This window comes from Varanus komodoensis, unplaced genomic scaffold (genome assembly GCF_004798865.1).
Source record: "Varanus komodoensis strain SLA01 unplaced genomic scaffold, ASM479886v1 scaffold19, whole genome shotgun sequence".
NCBI classification, from domain to species: domain Eukaryota; kingdom Metazoa; phylum Chordata; class Lepidosauria; order Squamata; family Varanidae; genus Varanus; species Varanus komodoensis.
This window is the reverse complement of record NW_025335550.1, coordinates 22,142,402-22,164,182: the sequence shown is the minus strand read 5'-3', so window position 1 is coordinate 22,164,182 and position 21,781 is coordinate 22,142,402. Positions and strand designations below refer to the sequence as shown.

Below are 21,781 nucleotides of genomic sequence, written 5' to 3'. Positions count from 1 at the left end.
GGGAGGAAAGCTATGGCAAATCTAGACAGCATACTAAAAAGCAGAGACATCACCCTGCCAACAAAAATGCGTATAGTCAAGGCTATGGTTTTCCCACTTGCAATGTATGGCTGTGAAAGCTGGACCATAAGGAAGGCTGAGCGCCAAAGGATTGAGGCCTTTGAATTGTGGTGCTGGAGGAGACTCCTGTGAGTCCCTTGGACTGCAAGGAGATCAAACCGGTCAGTCCTAGAGGAGATCAACCCTGACTGCTCTTTAGAAGGCCAGATACTGAAGATGAAACTCAAATACTTTGGCCACCTAATGAAAAGGAAGGACTTACTGGAGAAGAGCCTAATGCTGGGAACAGTTGACGGCAAAAGAAGAAGGGGATGGCAGAGGATGAAGTGGCTAGATGGAATCACTGAAGCAGTTGGTGTGAGCTTGGGTGGACTCTGGGGGATGGTGGAGGACAGGAAGGCCTGGAGGAATGTGGTCCATGGGGTCGCGGTGGGTCAGACACGACTTCGCGACTAACAACAACAACAACATCACTCTTTGTGATGCTTCCAACACTGTTGTAGGTTAGAGTAGCATGATTATTCCTGTATTGCAGTTCTGCAGACTGAGGCTGAGATACAGTTGCTTGCTTATGACTAGAGGTAGAGAGGTACTAGTGAATGATAGAGCACCACTTATACATTCCCATTTCCTGTTATGCAAAGAGGAAATGCATCACCAAAAATCTAGATAAAGAAGCCACAGACTTGCATAAAATTTGCATATTTTTCCCATGGACAGCTAATTTTTATTTCAAAAACAGCCCTCCTTTTTCCTAGTCACTACAATGTCACCATGCAGCCAATCAGGTATGTGACACTGCTGCTGAGAGTAGGCAGAGTGAGTTCAGAGTGACTTCATGTTAGCTGCCAAATGTTGACTCTTGCCTATTAGAAATGATCAAATTCTGTTAAACAGCATGTGTTAGATAGTGTCAGATGTTGACTGCTTTAGATGTTAAAAGCTGATGCTCAGTATTTTTTAAAAAATGTGATGAATATTCTAACATTCAGGGCATAAACAAGCATTCTCACATCCAAATTTTCCTGAGGAGAATGTTGTGGAGGGTTCATTTCCCAACTGAGAGTGTATTGACTTATATCTATAATGATTCTAGACTCAAAATAATGCAAAATATCCAGGAAAAATAGCTAACCCTTTTGTTCTTTTACTTCACTGTGTGGTAGACTATGCATTACCATCCTTCAGAAAAGAAGATTCTTTGATGGAGCCTCACAATCCTCCTCAGCAATTTACACAGATATATGTTGCTCCTGAAGCGCAAGCCATACCGAATTTTGAGCCAACTCCAGTTGCAGATGTGTACAGGTGATGACAGTAATTAGATCTCGCTCCCCACTGGGTAGATGGTTCCCTTTTGCACTGCTGGAATTACTGCTTGTTTTGCAAATAGCAGTACAGATTGCCCTTTTGAATAGGCACAGCTATGTATCCTGTAATGTCCTAAATATATGAAACTTAGAGACTGTCAAGAAAGTCAGAGGCTCCTCCCTTCCGTATGGGAAGAAAGAGTTCCTGGACTGTCAGTTCAGCCTGCAGGCAGGAATAGAATGGCAGGACACCCTGTGTGTGCTTTGTGCATGTGGGGATCTTGGTGTGTAATGGAGCCCTCCATCTGTGCCATCTTTCTACAAGTAAGTTTTTGTGTATGGAAGAATAATCATCTAGTTCTCCCCGGTAAGAATTTTTCACCACCAGTGCACCTGCACAGATGGTTTAAGGCTGCCTTTATTCTAAACCCACCAGGTGAAAAAGACTATTGCATATGCTTAGCCTTTGAAGACAAAATGACTTGTATCTCCCTTAACTTGGAGGCTGTTTGGTTTGCAGTTCATTATGTGGGCGTCCAAAATCTGGTCCTATTTTATGCAATCAATTTCAGCCACTGCAGCCTGAAGAAGTAAGCAAGGAAAAACGTTTCCTCAATCATTGCCTTTCTTGGTTTATAATATTTGGCACATATATGATATTTGATACAGAGGTTTGTCCTAAAGAGATTCCACCTCTGGTCTGCAGAACCTCCTTGGTTCTTACGGGGGACGGGCATGGCCTCCAAGCCTGCCACCCAGAGGAGTCCCCAGCCGAGTGGCTTTGCAGCCTGTGAGCCATCCTATGGGGATGTTGTGCAAAGCGTTTGCCTGAGTGGCTTCACACTGCGTGTGCTACCCTTGTGGGGATGAATCCTGCTGACCTGGCCAGCAGTGGGAGGACTAATCGCTCCTTGCTGTACCACCTAAGTCCCTTTCTCTGTGCTGAGTGTTGTGCCTTTCAGCTCAGAGACAAAACAGGAAAGGGCAATGACATTAGTGGGCTGGCTGATGGCAGTGGGGGTGGCTCTTGTGTGAGGCTGATGCATCCTTGCTCACCTTGATGGATAACATAGACTGGAAAAGGATCGTGGCAAATGCAATCCTGCTAATTCTTTTGTCCTTCTCAGTGGCTTTTGATATTGTTGATTATGATATCCTTCTGAATAGGTTGTCCAGCTTGAGGATACTGTTCTCTCTCTCTCTCTCTCTCTCTGTCTGTCTCTCTCTCTCTCTGCATCTGTACTCCATACCAATAGCTCAACATGTGCTGCTTCAGTATGCCTGAAATGTCTCTTGGGGTATATGGAAATGCATATTAGAGGGTAAAACCCCATTACGTTTGGCCATCTTAGTCTAATGTAAATAGCCACTAGGAGTATTAATGAAGCTACAGGAGGACGTCCACAAGTCTGACTGTGGCAGTAATCAGTCGCTAGTTTGCCAGCTGGAGTGGCTACATGAGTTCTTCTGTGTGACACTGCATGTAGCTCTCATATATGCGCTTTTCACCTTCTGCTCTAGCCATGCGCCAGAACAATCAAAAGGTTTCTGATTTCTGGATCCTGTAATTATTGGATTGATGTGATGACAAGGAGGATGCCAGAATATTAGAAACAGACAAAACTGCAATTCACTATAAGAAGCGCTTGTCCTTATTTTCTCAATAGGAGGAATAAGTCATCCTCTTTAGTGATGCTAAAGATTCTAGTCCCAATTCTCCTAACAGCTAGTTATGAATAAATCCCTTTCAAAGTGAGGAAACTGAAGTGGAAGTCTTACTGCTTTCAGTGGGGTTTAGTCATGACTTAATTTAACTGGATTGGAGTCCGTGTATGGCTTTCCCTTTCAAAGTTGCTGCCTCTTCCCTTAACTGATTTGCGCTGTTTCACTGATGATGACTTCTTTCCAATCTTGCAGCTATTCTATCATTTTGTTAGAAATAGCAACAAGAAGTGACCCGACACTGGTAAGTCATACCATCATTGCTCCTTAACGAATGTTGAGCTCGCACCTGTTGAGACCTGTGACAAAATTCTGCTGCACCTTTGGATAGATTTACACAACCACTGGACTTTTGGTACCTGCATTCCTTTTTACCTGTGGCAGCTGTTTGCTGCAGGTAAGCCGGCAGTGTGATTCATTCAGCATCAGCAGAAGCCACCTCAAGGTTTTTGTATGCAGACTGAAAAGGAAAATTGGCTTCTAGAAACCAGCACAAGCTGCTTTGCATGTGCTGAGGAATCTATTCAGCTATTCAACTATGATGAAATCACACGTGAAAAGAGGGCACCTATTTTATTTATTATTTATTTAAAAAATTTCTATGCCGCCCCCATCGCAACAAAGCCTCGGGGCAGCTCACCCAAAAAAAAAAAAAAATGCATGCAGTTTGAAAATGCTAATTCCAAATGCAGATATGGATATAGGTGGACATTTGGAAATAATTATTATGATTTAGGTAATCACAGTACAGCTCACCAAAATGCAGAACAGGCAGGTGTGTGCCTGCTTTTTTGTTCTGCTGCCTAAGGGCTAACTGTTGCTGGGCAGCAGTTCTTCTAGTTCTGTATGTTTAAGCTGAAATTGCACAAGGCAGCTCTTCAAATAGAGGATGGTACTTGGGCAGCTTTTCAGATAGGGTCTAATCCTCTGTTTAAGAGGACACAGATGTACCTTAGCCCACTCCAGGTGGAATCACTCAGCATTGCTCATTCCTATGTTCAAAGCTATCACAATTCCAAAGAGCTGAAATTTGAATTGTGATCCTCAAAAAAGAGATAATTAAAACCTGAATATGTTGCAGAAAAGGGTTGATGTGTGGCATGCAAAATCTTCCTTGTTAGTGAGACAGAGCCACAGCTTATTTGTAACTATGGCTGCCATAAAAATCTATGGTAGAGCCAAATGTTTCTTTATGAGGCATCCTGTAGAAGTTCTCCCCTAGCCAGGCTCAGAATCTAACTTTGGGGTCTTGTAAACCCTCCCTCACATGAGATGTGAGGAAAGCTTTATTGCTCCAAGAAAGCTTTATTGATCGAGAAGGTATTGCTGAGGCTCAGCATGTGAAAGGTTGGCTTTCTGTAAACTAATTTGGTGGTGGAACATCTGCTTTGCATATAGAAAGTCCCCGGTTCAGTCCTTCATGTTTTTAGGTTGGTCTAGGGAAAAAAATCTTGCTTGAAAGTCTGAAGAGCTGCTGCCAGTCAGTGTTGACAGTACCAGGCTAGATGTATTGATGTGCTTCCTCAGCATAAGGCAGCTTTTGATGTGTCTAAACTAACACTTAGATGATAAAACTAGTTCATTGGGAAAGTACGAAAGTATTCAATTTGAAAGATGATTTCCAGAGCATTTCTCTGTGATTCTCCAGATTATGTAAAATGGTATTATCTTGCCTTCCAGAAGGATGATACAAATTCAGAAGAATATTCTTTGTGTCCTCCATTGGTAGAATTAATATCAGAAAAATCTGAGAATGCCTGTCCATGCCCTACAGAATATGTAGAGGTAAATCTAATGTTTCCATACCCATTCTTTCATCTTTATGAGTGAATTAAAGCCAGTGGGGTGCAGTGATTAGGGTGTTGGGCTGGGGTTCAGGAAATCCAGGTTCTAGTCCTCACTCAGCAATGAAGCTCACTTGGTGAATGTAGATCAGTGACTTTCAGCCTAACCTACCTTTGTTAGGTTAGAATTGTTAGAAAGGTAACATTGAGAGGAGGAGGAAGAAGACCATGTAAGCCTCTTGGATTCCTTGCAAGAGGAAAAATGAGGATATAAATAATCAATGGAACAATAAACAGTCTTTGTGAAGTAAGGGCTGAAGATACATAGGTATTAGATGTGCTAGTTAACCAAAAACTCTTTCCTTGCACCTTAATCAGCAGATCAAGTGTTCCACAAACATATTCTCCTGCTATTCTGCAGGTCAGATTGCTGGTAAAGGCACAACATGGCACTGGAGTTAGTAAAAAAAACAACACAACACCAGAATCTAGCAGTCCTAAATTAAATGTGGTGTCTAGGCATGTTGGCTTTGAAAAAGGAGAAGTTCTGTTTTCTGTTAAAAATGTGAGCAGAATGAAGGTATGTTTGCAATTCCTCATCCAAAGCGCCACAGAACAGCATGTGGCTTTAATAGCCTTTAAAAATAGTATTCTTTTGACAAACTGAAATTTCAGCTTGTCACACAAAAAACAGGAGGCAGTAAATGATGCCTTTAATATGCAGCAACTGGAGGTTTATGATTTCCTATGGTTATAAACTGTCAGATCCATAATCATACTTAATGATTGTGAAAATTTTGCATTTCAAAGGTAGCTGTCAGTAAGCTAAAATATCTGTCTGGGGTGAGGCTCTGTGTTTTAAAAATTCAAACATTAAGGATAAGGATTCAAACATTACCTTGTCATTGAGAATTGATCCTAACAAATTTGAGAGCCTGGTAAATAGCCTTAAAGAAGCCAAGACCACAGCCATTTCCACCTTATCCTCATTTTTGTTTAGACTTCTCTAGAAGTAACTACTCTGAAAATTCAGCTATATTGTAACTGCATATTTTTCCCCTGCAGAGCTAATAGCAGCTTCTGGGAATGCAGAGACTAGAGAGGGATGTAATTTAGACCAAGGAAAGTGAATGACTGGGCAGGGTTAAACATTATCTTGCCTAGCACCACTTTCTCTCTCTGCGAAAACCTGGAGGGGATCTTGAGCACAGGTCACCTGCTTCATCTATTTTAAGAACTAATAACTGTTACAAAGACCAATCAAAATTCTGCTTTGCCCCATATAAAGAAAATGTCTTTTGTGAATTAAATTGTGGGTGTTTGTTTGTTTACAGCATTTATATACCATTTGATTAGCATAATACTCTCAAAATAGTTTACACAATATAATTAAAATATACAAAATCCAACAATTAAATAATTTAAAACATATTCTCCTGCATTAAAAAACATCTGTGTACAATAAAAATTTTGCAGGTCTATATACGACATTCTTGCTCAAGGCTAATAGTAATTAGTAATCTTAATTTAACCATAGATTAGTAGTCTGTGCTAAATCTTTACTTATTTTAAACCTGAAGTAAGATTGATAGATGTGATGGGCTAAAGCAGGGATGCAGAACTGAGCTCCCAATCTGGTCCTCTGGAATTTCCAAGAATACCATGGCTCCTTCTACCAGCCACTGATTATTTGCATAGTTGTCCTCCCACCCCCGCTGCCCCCTGGCCCTTTAAAATTAAAATGCCTCTCCAACGGCTTGCTAACTGGCTTTAAGAGCTTTAAACTAAAATCTGCTGGCATTCTGGTATATTTGATGCATTCTTTTTGCCTGTGGCCAGGCCTCCTTTTGCCTTCAGGTCTACCTACCCCTTGGAATGCAGTCCTTAGCTGAAAGACATCCATCACCCTGGGCTATATTAACCCAAATTAGACAGCAAAACAAACCAATCAACCCACAAGAAACACAAAAATAATTTTAAAAAACCTTGCAGGCAGAGCAGTTGCCTTTTACTTCTTGTATGCTGACTCAGACACATACTAACAATAGAAATAATATGCAAACTGGCCTATATTTTTATTATTTTGTGCAATTTGTATTGTTTCCAAAACTGAAGTTTTGAAATAATTCAGAGAAATCCTCCTGCTAATAGGAAAACTTTCCTGCTAATAGAAAAGAATAGGAAAAGATGATTGTAGCAATAATATCAGGGAAGAAAGAACATAAAGCTATGAAGGTTCCAACTTTTGGATCCTCTGTGTGTATGTTTCAGAATTATACTTACTCCTATGCAAGTATGCAGAAGATTCCAGCATGAAGCATTATGTCAAACTGTGGGGTTATTCTCCATTCTATTGAGGAGGAGTCTCTGGAAGTTTCTGGGTGCGCTGCAGTTGGGTACAAGAGGAATCACAAAACAATTTGACACTACAAGGATCAGATCTTGAGCTGGTCATACCTGGGCTGGTCAAGTGGTTCTAAGTTAAAACCATGCCCTTGATGAGATACTGAAATATTCTGGTGATAAAGAAGCAGAGCAGTGTTACCTTGAACCTGAAATACGCCATTCATATTCCTTTCTTGCAGCTGATCAGGAGGTGTAGAAAAAGCAATCCAGCACACAGGCCCACCTTTGAGCAAGTCAAGAAGTTGCTACAGAAGATGAACCCAAACAAAGTTAGCCCAGTTGACATGATGATGACTTTGGTAAGAATCAGAGCTGGTTAATTTTGTCACAGAGATCTTTCAATCAAGTCAACAGGATGGGCTTGAAACTTGAGGAAACATTCTGTAGGCATGTGTGTACTGGGCAACTTGCTTGATGACAATAAGCAAAGAAGACCTGTATTTTAATCTGGATGTATTAAGAAAGGCAAAACAACCACTGACCCACAAAAAACATACATACACAAAAGCAGAGAAAAACATATTTACCACCCCAGAGTAGAATGACATATTATTGGGGGAACATAAGTTACACCAAACCCTGTGTTTTCCCGTAATGTATTTGTCAAAGTTATGCTCAGTTGCATCCTAGGTTTTGTAAATATATAGTGAAGGCATATTTTAAAAAATGGCTATAGTGTAATAAGTAGTGATTTTCCTTAAAAGCAAGGAGGAAAGATTGTGTTCATGAAAGGCTCCCAGGAAAGGAATTCATGTTCCAGCCAAGTGCATGCTCCCTGCTTTCCGCTGCCATGCTGCCAAAGTTTTGTGGCAAAATATCCAGTGTGGCAGCAGCAATTTAAGTGGCCAGCATGCACCCAGAAACTGGTCCCCAGACCTGTGGAAATTGCCTGCTCTTAAACTAGGTAGATGTTTTCGGGTGTCCTTTGAAGTGTGGTTTTGGGATCTCTCAGAGTACCTTTGTTTTACTGCAAACAGTTGAAGGGCATAACTACGGTATGCACATTCTTTTCAGGGGCCTTTATGCAATAGTTGGGATGACAATGTGACGTTGAATGTGGAGAATGCACTGTTGAGATCTCCAGAACTTCCCGAGATTGCTCATGTTGAATCCATTTTTGTTTGCCTAGATGGAGAAATACAGCAAACACTTGGAAGTGTTGGTAGCGGAAAGAACACAGGACTTAACACACGAAAAGCAGAAGACAGATCGCTTGTTGTATAGTAAGTGGTCAATATCAGTGGGAATCCAGTATACTTTGAGCAATTGCTACATATTTATTGCTCTGGTATGGGTAGCATTCAGAAATGTATTGGTGGTTCTTAAATGATTTTGCATCCAAGAATTGTGATTTGTTCTCTTTTGCTTGTTCTTTAAGAAACATTGTTTCTCATAAGGTGGCTACAATTGTGAGATGATACTTGAAAAAATTCTAAATCCAAACTCAACCGTTACACTAAATTAAGGAAGTGTGAACTGGGCTGAATTGGCCCAAAGGCCTCTCTACTCCACCATTGTGTTCTCCTAGTGGCTGGCCAGATGCCTGGACATGAATGCAGTAACACCCTCTTGCTCTAGAGACTGGTGTAAAGAGTCCTTCCCTTTCTGATAGTTGAAATATATATTACCATCCTGATTAGGTAACTGCTGCTAATTCTAGCATCTGTTTACTAGAACAATGTGTGTATACAAGAAAGAATAACACAATACTTTTGAGGTCTCTGCATCAGCAACTTGCATTATTTAACAGTTTAAAATATTAAGTGGAACAATCAGTGTCTCTTCAGCATGTGGTAGAAACATCAGAGAAACTTCTGGAGTTTCAACTTGTTTCTTTGTTATTTTTATAATGGTCCAGCTACCACAGTTCAAGACCCAGTAATTATTTTCAAAGAATCCTAGCAAGGGAGAATGAAGGAGATACTTTGATGAAATATAGCATGAAAGTATAAAAATATTCTAAATAAAATAAAACAATTAAATCAAAAATACTTTGAATGATGAAAAAGAACAGGGAGGAAAGAATGAAGAGAAGAATGTGAATGTTTGATGAGGAAACTCACATTTTGGAATCTTCAGATTTCTAGCCTTTAAACAGAGTCATGAGTCAGCAAAGAAATTAGGTAGGTGTTTCATTAATATTGCTGATTTCATATCAGTAAAATAACTAAGCACAGAGGAACCATTTCAAGGACCCTGATGCAAATCCCCATTTAGCTGGTTTGGTGGTAGTGGCGATATTTTAACTGGTGGCAAATAACATGCATTATGCACATATAGTTTTCCCACTGCAAAACACATTAGTTGTATTAATGCAATAAGGTTTAGTTGACATTTTATTTTAGTAATAATAACTTCTCTTATTATACAAAACAGGCATGCTGCCAAAACAGGTGGCAGATGATTTAAGGCAAGGGAAGCCATCACAGGCCCAAAGTTTCATAAACTCCACCGTCTTTTTCAGGTATGTGTGAACCAATTTAAGAGTGCAAGTTGTTTAGCCTTTGTGAACAGCTTTCCAAAGATGGGGAGCTGCTTCTGTAGAACTATAATTGTCCATGATGATACACATGTTCATTTTTCTTATCTTTGCACAACTGACTTTGCAATTATCTTGCAACAAGTCACTATGAGCATGAAATGCAGCAGTTCTGCAAAATACAAGGAGTATGACTGCCATTAGTGCATATCATGAGTTACACACTCCTCTTCCATACTTACAACATTGTGTCAAAAGATAGGAGGAGCAAGATTTATCTGCACAAAAGTGTCCTTTTCTACATGTGTACTCCATAGTCTTTGGGTGGTCATAGGCTGGGTAATGGAGTGAAATTAAGTAGATCCGAAGTTTCATGCCATTTGGTCTAATCAGTTTCTGTGCTCTAAATCAAAAAGTTGGCTCTGTTTCTGTCATGGCCCTGAAACAACATTTATTTCGGTGGGTCACTTTTAGGCAACATAAATTGCCATCATGAAGACAGAGGGAGTACAGAATGGCACAAGAACTGAGGCCCCCTGTGCTCCATGCTTAGGGCTCCTATGCTTATTTTTGTGTTTAAAAAGACATAGGTGCCACTAATATCTTTAAAATGCCATTCAGAAGGAGAATTGGCTGCAATTAGGAACTGGGAAACAAGAATGAAGAATTCTTTCTTACAGCAAAATGTCTCCATCCATTACACGTATATGATTATGAAGTTTTCTATGCTGGATCAGAGTTAGTGTCAGAAAGGAAGAAGTTGCTCTAATCACTCCAGAAAAATAATCATCTGTATCTTGCTTTATGCAAAATAATTTTTGATCTTTTTTTCTTTTTGTTTAAGAAAGACACTATCATTTAGAATTCAACTGAATTGCATGTTTCTGCACTGAGCAAGCAAGTCCATTAAAATTTTGCAGATTAATGTCTGCTGATTTATGCTTACATCTGCTTGTGTAAGCAGGGCAGATGGGCAAGATTTATATATGACAGGATGGACAACACTGAGATTTATGTGCTCAACAGATGTAAAACTAACATATAGATAAGATATTATGTACTCTTCTTGTAAATGATGTTTAATTGATTCAGCACATATTTTTGGCTTTGGAGAGCTCTTGTATCTTACAAAGGAAAACAAAAAACGTAAACTTCAGAGTTTTGTAAACATTTTCTATCCCTGTCATTAAAAAAAATGAATGAGGGGGTAGTTCTTCTTTGCAAGAGGGCTTGCAAGAGAGTTTCTACTGATTGCTAGCGCTTGAGGGTGCAGAGCTAAATAAAAGGATGCTATTTGCATCTCCCAAATGCCCATCAGTCAAACCCCTGCCAAACTGATATGGCTGGATTGAACTTAAACAGCGAACAAAGAGGAGACCAACAGTTTCAAAACTCCTCCGAAAAGGGGGAACGTGAAAATAGTAATGCCAAATTACAAAGCCCACATACAAAAGAAGGGGGAAATACAATGAAACAGGACCACACTTCCCAAAATGTGAAAATGGAAGACCAGTCAAAGTGGAACAAATCTGTTAATGCACAGAGATGTTTAGAATTGAACACTGCCAAATGGGATCATGTTTGACTAAATGGCATGCTGCAGTTGTCTTTTTAGTATCTTAAGGAGGACGTGAAAAAAGCGAACGATGGGCATCAGCACAAGACAATAAAACACGTGTTTGACCTTGTTAAATTCTAAAGCTTCCGTAGCTTAAACAGAAGAGTAATTCTTAACACTTCTGGTGAAGAGTGTTGAAATGGGTACTGTACTGGATGCACATTTGTGCATTCTGTGTGCATCTTTTCATTAACTCCATTTGTGAATTTGCATTTTACCTCCACCTTTTCTTGTATATGGACTTTGTAGCTTTGCAATACTGTACTATTTTCTAATTTGGTACAACAAATCACACATTTTATATTATTTACAGTGGTTGAGTACTGTTCTTTTTTCCCTTTTCCTTTTTTCTTTTTCTTTTTCTTTTTGGTGGTGGATTTAACTCAAGCAACACTGTTTCAAAAAGCTGATAGCTTTTCATATTAAACAATACTGATCCTCTGGCCACAACTGATTACCCTGCAGAGCCAGTACAGAAGTTGGTAGGCCAAGAGCACTTTTAAACCATGATTTTTAGAAATCATTGCACTTATTCACATGTTCTGCAACTGGGATGAAATGTGCAGAGCATACCTTTATATGCACGTACTGTACATAATTTGCTCTGTAGAAAACAGAACATGTGGGGGCTGACAGATAATTATGATGGCAGAAATAGTGAAAGCCTCAGTCGGATATGCTGTTTTTTCCTGCCATTGCCAACCAATTAAAGAATTTCAGTAAATTCATTATCTGCCTTTCATCAGATAATTAAGTGCTGAAAAGCAAATAAATTTGCATATTAACCAAAATTCAGTATAAATGCCATGTTCACAGACAAAGGGAAGTAATGCTAACTTACAAATTCATAAACAAACATGCTCACACATAGTTAAGAGCAGAGAGCCATCTTTCATAGCTTCTTTATCTTTTTGTGCAACAGGGATATGCTGGAACCAAAATTATCCCAACAATATGCAAGTGCAGAAGACTATAGCATGTTCTTATAAACCAGGCTTCATACTCCCTGGAACATTCTCATCCACACTGATCCTTTGACATTAATAGTTTAGCTAAACCCGCATTGGCTGACAGATGTTCAATGTCGCATTCCTCTATTATATTTTAATCTGCCAGTTTATGGATCCAAAGGAACAAAATAATGATCATAGGCAATTCTGGGGGTGAAACAGAGAAAGGTGGAAGAAACTGCTTAACATGCAGAATTTGAATTTTATCAGGAAAATGTTGTGTCAGTTTCAAAACATTTCCTGGACTACTTACACATCATACAGCATGACTAGATTTCTTCTTTCTTGCCAGTGACATTGTTGGCTTCACCCAGCTCTCCAGCACCAGCACACCTTACCAAGTGGTGGACTTCTTAAACAAACTCTATACAACCTTTGATGAAATTATCGATAATTATGATGTCTACAAGGTGGAGACTATAGGAGATGCCTGTGAGTGTCAGCCCTGTGTGGTGTCTTTAAAAAACCAAAATGAAAGTCCAAAAGATTATCACCTACAATGAAAAGGAATTGAACTCTAGTTGTGTGCAAAGAAAAAAACTTTTTTTAATTCAGCACCTTTTCTGCTAAAAGCATGTACAAAGAGTCAAGCAGTCCTCTAGTTTAGTTCTTCCTTCAACCCAAATTGCCAGCAAAAGAGTTTTTTTAAGCCTTTGCACACATCTGCATAACAAGATGGTATCGGGGGTTCTGAGATGATGCATGCAAAGTATTTTGAACATTTGAAATACTATGTATGAATATTACCATTATTTTCCTAAATTCCAATAAACCTTCATGAATATACTATGCATAAATTATTTCCTGTGTACATGTTTTTATTCGATTGCAAAATGGAGACAGAGGACTTAGAAAACCTAAACAAACAAAGAGGAAGAACTTAATTGTTTTTCTGCAGGTTTTTTCCTCCTAAGGACCCAAACATCAAAAGACCAGTGACACCTTAAAGCAACTGTGGGCAATCGATGGCCTCTACTCTAATTGTTGTCAGCCCTGTCAATATGACCAGTGGGCAAAGGTGGTGTGATTTGTAGTCCAGCAACAAATGGCCACAAGTTCCATACTTCTGCCTTAAAGACTAAGAAGGTTATTGTGGCATTGTTTTTTGTGGTGGTAAACCATTTCATTAAATCGAGTACGTAATGTATGGGTTTTCAGAGGTTGTTAAACTACAGTTCCCATCAGGCTTAGCCAGCATTGTGATGGATGTTTCCAGTCCAGCATCATCTGGAGGGGTCACCATCCCTCCATTAGATGCATGAAGTGGTGTCCTAAATGGAAGGGTATATTTACCCTGAAAATAGCACAAAAGAATGTTTTGTTTAGGTTTTTACAAAGTGAGGTGGAAAGGGCAAGGAATGCCAGAAAAATGTCAGTAGATTTATTGTGATGCAATGTATGCAAAATGCAAACAGTTACAAAATCTAGGCAGGGAAATGTCCTGAGGCATAAACGTAATTGCAGGGATGGGGGGAGTAGTTTTGTTTTTGGGAAGACTGTGCTCAGCATCCTTACACAGCAGTTGGAATCCAAGCACTGTGAGAGCCAACAAGATGGCCTGAGGGTACCATGCTGAGTCTCCATGTGGAGACAGCCCCTTTAATTTCACCTAATGCCCTAGAGTGGATGCTTTGGGCATGAAAGGGAATTAAAAATGACACTTTCCCAGCCACCTGCCACTGTAGCCTAGTAAGCCTACAAATAGGGCCCCCTGCAATATCACAGTTTGCCAAGAATTCCCTCACTCCTGGAGCCCACCCTGTGCTGCATACTTCTCTCTCCTTTTCCTGATCTCGCTGGTACGTAACAACTACCTATGAGTTGTTGAAACTATGGGTGGTTGTGACCATGTAGTAATAAGTTTGAGTTGTGCTGCCACTTGCTCACATGTGTGCTCCAACCATTTGCTCACTTGCACTTGGCAAAACAGTTCAGGAACTGCATGTCTGAACTCAGCACTCCGGGTTCTTGAGGAAGAAGCAACACAAAGATTCAGCCCAACAACAAACCACAGTTTGAATCTCTGGGTTGTTTCTCCCTCAACAGCCTAGAGTACTGGATTCAGACATCAGGGCAAAGAACCCAGGAACAAAGCAGAAGCAGTTGAGTGGTTGGGAGGCAGCGTGCTCATTCACTCTTGTGCACTCACAGCCTGTCCGTCTGTCCATCTGTTTTTCTTTCTTTGTCATTTTTAGGCTGAACAAATGTACTGGGGTGCAATATCCATTCCTGCATTTGGCAGACAATATGAAACCCCCGGGTTGAACTAGGCTGATAGAAATATTAGTGGCCTTCTTTCCTTGTCTGGTCAATCCATTAGCAAATTCCGCAGGGTTATTTTTAGGCTCTGGCCTTCAGCTCCGCATTCAGGGGCAACTGCTCGTCCATCCCCATGCCCTGTGCTCTCTGCTTGGCCCTGATACAACAGGGTTAACATCAAAACCACTTTTGCTTCCTATATAACTCTTCTGAAGTGATTTCTCCTATTTGTCAAAGATTGCAAAGTTAATAATCACAGACTGGTTTTGGGATTGATCTGTGCTTTTTATAGGTCTTGTGGGGAAGGGGAAAACAATCTGCCTGCTGCTTCTGGCAGATTCCAGTAGTGACTGTTCACAGGATGTGCAGCAAAGCCTAAAAGGGATACATTCATATATCCTAGTAGCCACCCACCACTTGGCTAAAGAATCCTTGAGATAAAGGAAGCCTGCATTTGTATAAGGGTGAAGTGCGAATTAGCATAATTGGCAGCTCCAGTGCGACTCTTTAAAGAGTCATTTTTAGTTTCCTTCCCTTTCTGGTGGTGGTGGTGGTAGTGGTGGTGGTGTGTGTGAGAGAAATTGTAGTAAGAGTGGTGGTAGTGGTGATATAGATAATTGTTCTCATTTTTCTTCCTTAGACATGGTTGTGTCAGGAGTGCCCAAAGAGAATGGCATCTGTCATGCCAGTGAAATTGCAAGTATGGCTCTGGAACTTGTATCGGTATGCAAAACATTTCGGATTCCACACAAGCCTGACACTCAGCTAAAGATTCGAGCAGGAATCCACTCAGGTATTTTTTGAGGGGAGTGGGGAGGCCAGTGCCATGAACAATGCCTCTGATGCCTTTGTTTATTTATACATTTGTAACATTTGTATGCCACCCCATAGCCCAAGGGCTCTGGGAAGCTCACAAAACAACAATCAATGATGTAAAGAATAAAATCAAACAAATTAAAAACTAGTACATCCAAATATAAAAATGAATAATATTGGGAACAGGAGACAAATTCACATGACAAATAAAAGCAAGCAGTAACAGGACATAATAAAACCATAAATTATACCAAAAATAAATGCGAAATAAAAATGTCTTTACCCAGTGATGGAAACTGAGTAGTTTGGGCACCAATTGTGACTCCTTAGGGAGGGCATTCCAAAGACATGGCAGGATAACAGCCCCTTTTCCTGCCATTTCCCCCCTTACTTCATGTGGATGGGGGCACATAGAAGGGCATCCACAGAAGTTCTCAAATATCTGGTAGGGATATATGAAGACAGGCATTCCTTTTTAACTTTGGAATGGTTAGGGTGGAAATGAAACCAGACCTCTTAGGTTATTTCCACATACTAATTTCATTGGCAGTAAGAGGGGAAATAAAAAATGCAACTTTCCACTGTGGGCATTGGTGTTAATGTTGTTTTTGTTATGTTTATCTCACTTTTTGATTAGCACTAGTCTAAAGACTCAATAGGAGGGTTAGGGGTAGGGTTAGGATTAGGATTATTAGTTTTATTGGACTAAGAATTAGAGCTAGGGAAAAACAATCTTATTCACCCCAAATAAATTTCTTCCCCCTATGGGTAGAATTCCACCTCTGTCTTCATCCTGTTTCTTGTTCTTTTCCCCTTTGTTTGCAGATGGTATTCCACCCCCTGCAACTACCTCAGCACTGCCATTTTGTAGAGCAGTGAACCTTCATAGGATGGAAATCTGCATGCCTTGGCCATTGTCTAACATTATGAAGAACTGCAGTAAATGCCCATGAATTAAAAGGTTCCTTGAACTTTTTGTCTTTTCCAGGGCCAGTTGTGGCAGGAGTTGTTGGAACAAAAATGCCCCGGTACTGCTTATTTGGGGACACTGTCAACACTGCCTCTAGGATGGAGTCCACCAGTGAAGGTATGGCAACTAAACGACAAGGATCAGCAAACCTCAGTAAGAACATTTAGAATGAGCTCATTTTAAACTCAACTTTCCCTCCTGCATTCCCATTAGAACAAACCAAATCCAGGGTACTTTGAAGGCTTAATATTTATTTCTCATTCTTTTGCAGTAAAATGAACTTGTAAAGTACCAGCAGCACAAAGATTGGTCAGCTACTTAAAATTGAGAACCAGCAGCCAAAGATGTTTGCCTAGCCATGGGCATGGGTGGCAGCTGTCAAGTGGTACAGCTTTCTGGTGAACCCCATAGTAGCTGAGGGTTGCTTGCTTTCCTTCATAGTATGCTGGACAAGTTGGACCTGCAGGGTATGAATAGGAAACTTCTTCATTCTGGGAGACCAGATTACCCCCAGGCAGGGGTCCTGGGACATTGAAGAACATCACCACCTATCAGCCTCAGCAGCTTGACATGGGAGAATCTTGAGCACTTGGCTAAATACCCTGGTAGGGCCCTAGTCACCACTTTGCAGCAGCAAAGGGTGTTGAGGTGGGCCCCAGTTTCCCAATGGGAACTCCCAGGTGGCATGAGTCAGAACCAGCAATCTGGAGGCTGCTGTTTTGGAGCAGCTAAAGCCTCTCTCCTGATATCAGGAACTGGACTGGCAGGCCAAGACTAAGGAAGAAAAAGAAATCTAAAATCAATTCAAAGGACATTGGATTTTTATGAATCCAATCCTTAGATTCCATTACCTACTAGCAACTTCTGAGTCTTGTGGTCTTGTAGACTTCTTGTTTTTAACTTCCAGGATTAGTTATACAAAAATATGAGCATTACTGGAAAATATGCTAACACATGCACCATTTTTAAAAGCATATGAAAGATATTTTGAAGATCTCTGTCTCTCTTCAGCCTCAGCTGTTCACTCTTTTTTTTTTACTCTGCTTGTTGTTTGTACCCTGAGCTAAGAAAAATGCACAAATGTTATGCACTAGTGAAAAATACATAGATCACAACGGATGTTTTTATGTACTGTTTTGAAAGGGGAAAAAAACTGATTCCATCATTGAGTGAACCGTGAAATGAAAGATACCTCACAATCCATGAAGCACAAAATCCACAAAATTATCCTTTTTGTTGTTCGTTTGTTTCTTTGTTTGTTTGTGTGTTTTTCTGCTGCCATTGCAAATTCAATGGCAGCAGTGCTGACTATGGAAAAGTTCCCGGGAGCCACATGTGTGCTGCATTTAGCCTTTTCCTGTCATGGAGCAATGAACTTCTGTTTCCACAGAGGGAAAAAGTAGGAATATCAGTAGGGGGAAAAATAGGCAGTGTGTATAATCTATGAGGGGGTTCTTTTGTGCAATGGGTCTAACCCACCTCTTGTGCAGCTTCCATTCCTTTCAGGGTATGGGAGAAAACTTGCAGAAAGATCAAGAAATGAGGCTGGTCACCTCCTATGCTTATTCAGCTACCACAAACCCAGAAGTTACAGCTGTAAAGCTGTTTGCATCACTTGCTCATCTCCATACCAGGTGGAGGGACTTCTGCTTGCTACAGTTCTTTGAAATGGGCTGCTGTCCATTTTGCACTGGGGGCAAAAGTGGTGGTGGGGGGAGCTGGAAAACCTAAGTGAAACTACCTGCGGTTGGGGGTCATCTTTGGGAAGGGGAAGGTCACCTGGACAATAGCTATCAGGAAATGCTGTTAGATACAGGACTGTGGCAGCAACACTGGAGACTGGTGGTTCCAGTGCCAGTGGTGAGGTGAACCCACTCTGGGCTTCAGTCTGAACTTAGAGGGAGCTATCGATGAGGCTGACTATCAATAGTTGCTCTAAGGTTCAGGCTGCAATCTGGAGTGGATACACTGGTCTACTGACATCGGAGCCACAGGCAGCCGTGCTTCAGACACAAGACAGAGACCTCACGGCTCCTCTGTGAATACATCAATTGGCAGAAACTAAACAGATGAAGCAAGGTGCTGGGCATTCAGTACCTTAACTTTGTCCAAGAGCAGAGTGATCAATGCGTGCGCCTTTGAAAATGGAAGCAAATATGATTACACTGGCTTAGTTGCTCATCTCCTTCCCTTTAGCTCTCAAAATACAGTGCAGTTCAAACACATACCAGCTGCTGGAACAGATTGGAGAGTACATATTGGTGTGCCGGGGGAATTTGCAAGTCAAGGTAAATATAAACTGTTTTGTGTTCTTCAGGCTTTTCTGAAGGCAGTGAGTGGCAGTTCCTCTGGAAGGCTCTGTTTTAACCCTTGCATTGGCTGGCTTTTAGTCTACTTGGTGGCATGGAGAGCATTCAGTTCCAGAGTGCTTCTCAGGGCACATTCATATTTCATTCCCCTCCCAACCATGAGGAGCTGCAGTGTGCTCATAATACTGAGCATCATTGGCACCCTAGGGCCTAATTTGCGCCTAGGTCCTGTGGGACCTATTTTTAACACAACGCCTTAAGCCTGGAAGATGAAGCTGTGCTATGTAGGAAAACTGAATTCTAGATAGTGTTTTCTCTTGCCACAAGTTAACTCCAGCCAGCCAGATCTGTTACAGATGGTGTGAGTATCTGTGAGAGAGGCCTTCATCCCCAACCTCTCTCTTTTTGGAAATGAGTAACTGCCCAGCCCCTTCAGAGAAAGATAGCACCCCAGCTTTTTCCCAAAGAAGCCCATTAGTCTCACTTCAGCCCAGACTTCCTTTAGAATGTAAGTGCACCTGGAGCCTCTTCTGCTTCCTGCCCTCCTTTGCCTCCAACTGTAAAGGGAAGCAAGGAAAGGCGATCAGCAGACAGGCCAGTAGCTTGCGTTTGAAGAGCTTTGGTGGGATGGCTGCTTGTGCTTGCATCTTGTGCACACCCATCAGGCCTCAGGTGAAGTGCCAGTGCAGGGCCCACTCACTCGCTTGCTTGGCTGGCCAGCCTGCTCTCCATCCCTTCTCTCCGCTTGCTGGCCAGCCCCTGCTCACTCACCCTTTTCCTTTGGTCACTCCTGCTGTGCCCCAGTTGTGGGGCTTTTGCAAGAGGTCCGCTGACTCCTTGTGGGAGCCCTGCAGCTGGGGCACAAGGTGGGAGCGGACAAGCAGCTAGCTGGGCCAACTGGTTGAGTAGGTGAGAAAGCAGCCAGCCAGCTGGCCAAAAGGGTAGGAGCCACCTGCGCCCAAAGTGAGGAGCACTAGCAGCAGTAGCTGGCGGTGCAAGCAGCACATTGCTCCAGAGAGCTCTGCCACTTGCTTTCTTGCTGCAGCACATGCCACAACAGGAGAGTGCCTGGCCGGATCTCCCAGAGTACCTGCCAGCAGCAAGGCAGCAGTGGGCCTCTTGGCAGCTGGCAGGAAGACGAGTGCGATTTGCTGCTCTTCATGCCTGCTGGGGGGGGGGGGGGGGCATCAGCCCATGTAATTGTAGAGCCAGCCCTGGGTTCATCTTCTAGTTTCCCTGCCTCATGCATTTAGTTAGCTCTTTCCCCAGGCCTGTTACTTACCTTGGATCCTGCTCATTCCTGTCAGTGAGTTCCCTACTTACCTGGCCAGAGCTTTGCTTTTCCCTGCTTCCCCCCCCCCCCCCCCCCCCCCCCCCAGTAAAGACTTACCTGATAAATAGTTGTGGTACATTTTCTTCTGTAGTGATTGGGAATGTATTGAGGAAGATAGGCATTCCTCACAGATAGATCTTGGAATCTTTAAACTTATTAACTGGATCCAACCAAACACTTAAGCATCCATATATTTAATGTGAAACCTGAAACTGACATCTGGTTGTTGTTGTTTTTCTTTTAAGTTAAGAGTAGCCTTGAGTTACTATTGTGGTGCCAGCCCAACAAAGTACAGTTGATCCCTTCATATGACATTGCCCTTCACATAACTTGGTTCTGAAACAAACAAACAAAGCTAAAGATAATTCCATCAAAACAGGAGTCATGCTGAAGACCACTACAGTGTACTGTTGTGGTAAGTTAGAATGGCCCATAGACAAAAGTCCAGGAGTTTAGTGTAATCTCACTTCAAGGCTTTTGTTCCAACGAGATGGTAAAAGCGTGGCCAATTCTTATATCCACATGTCATAGTACAGATATGTTCCTATTTGGGCTGTTTATTAAAGAAATTGAGATGGTCAGCTATTTGCCTTTTACCTGATTAATGTACCAATTAAATGCCCATATAATGGAAAGTTCAGTCTAGGTATATTTGACATACTGCAGCAAGTATAAGATAACTGAGCATTTAGTTGTCACTAATTGATGGGAGCACCAAATTTAATTACCACCTTTAGACTGTTGCATCATTGCTTAACAAGCTGGGATGTCAGTGAGCTTTTTGCCTAGGCATGCAGTCTACTTCATTCCATCATTCATCTGAGATGAAAAATAAGGCAGGAAGTCTTCAGTGAACTTTCTGATTTGTCAAAATCAGGAAACTGTGGCTCATAGCTTCAGAAAAGATGAAGTAAACCATGGCTTGAAATTATGTTTGAGAATATGGCCCTATGCATGTTCAGACAGAAAAACATGGCTGGCTGGGAACTGTTGGGAGCAGAAGACTTGTTATTGCATAAACATGCATAGGAATAAGCGTTTAGTTGATTAACTTATGGAATAAAGCTTGTAGCATGGAGCCCTAACTGCAGTGCAAGTAAAATAAAGCACAGGGCTATTCTACTCCTCTTTTGTAGTTCTCATATATAGAGCAAATGTTCTCAAAGAGATTGCTGTGGACACACTGATATGCTGTGTTATTGTTTTTCTCTTTCTAGGGGAAAGGTGACATGATAACTTACTGGCTGGAAGGAAAGAAGGCTGGTACAGTTCAGATGAAGCCTCTAAGCCCTTCTGCAACCTCTCTGATGCCCAACCAAAGCACTTTCAGTATCATCCCTGGGGTTGTGTAGTGTGACCCACTTTGATACCCACCATGAAAGTACGTGGTGAGGTGGCTGGTGTAACTTCTCAGAGGTTCCTATCATTGTATCCAGAAAGAAACTTTGAGCAACAGGGACCTGAGCTATCTCAGAGTTTCCAGTGTCAAAGTTCTCCTTATTTTTTTTAAAAAAGAAAACAGATGCAATGCTGGCCTTGCCAATTATGCCATGAACAGTCTCTGGTGGGAGTTGGACATTGAAACCATGGCTTGTTTAGCTCAGCTTTTTCAGACTGCAACTCTCCTCTTCCCTGGTCAATGGGGCCAATGACTGGGGAGGGGAGAGTTGTTACCTTCCATTTGGAAGGTACTAGGTTGGGAAAG

At 41.5% G+C, this 21,781-nt stretch overlaps 1 protein-coding gene across 1 annotated transcript in view; it reads left to right on the top strand.

Annotated features, from left to right (window-relative positions):
• LOC123022423 (atrial natriuretic peptide receptor 1-like) overlaps window positions 1-21,428 on the top strand; it is a 63,153-nt gene extending 41,725 nt beyond the window's left edge. The window contains exons 13-23 of the mRNA XM_044428125.1: window positions 1,227-1,368; window positions 3,288-3,336; window positions 4,776-4,877; window positions 7,462-7,581; window positions 8,412-8,505; window positions 9,659-9,746; window positions 12,682-12,821; window positions 15,289-15,441; window positions 16,453-16,551; window positions 18,631-18,722; window positions 21,294-21,428. Coding sequence (XP_044284060.1) covers window positions 1,227-1,368; window positions 3,288-3,336; window positions 4,776-4,877; window positions 7,462-7,581; window positions 8,412-8,505; window positions 9,659-9,746; window positions 12,682-12,821; window positions 15,289-15,441; window positions 16,453-16,551; window positions 18,631-18,722; window positions 21,294-21,428 — 1,214 coding nt within the window. The remainder of the gene's footprint in view (window positions 1-1,226; window positions 1,369-3,287; window positions 3,337-4,775; window positions 4,878-7,461; window positions 7,582-8,411; window positions 8,506-9,658; window positions 9,747-12,681; window positions 12,822-15,288; window positions 15,442-16,452; window positions 16,552-18,630; window positions 18,723-21,293) is intronic.
• Window positions 21,429-21,781: the final 353 nt, after the last annotated feature.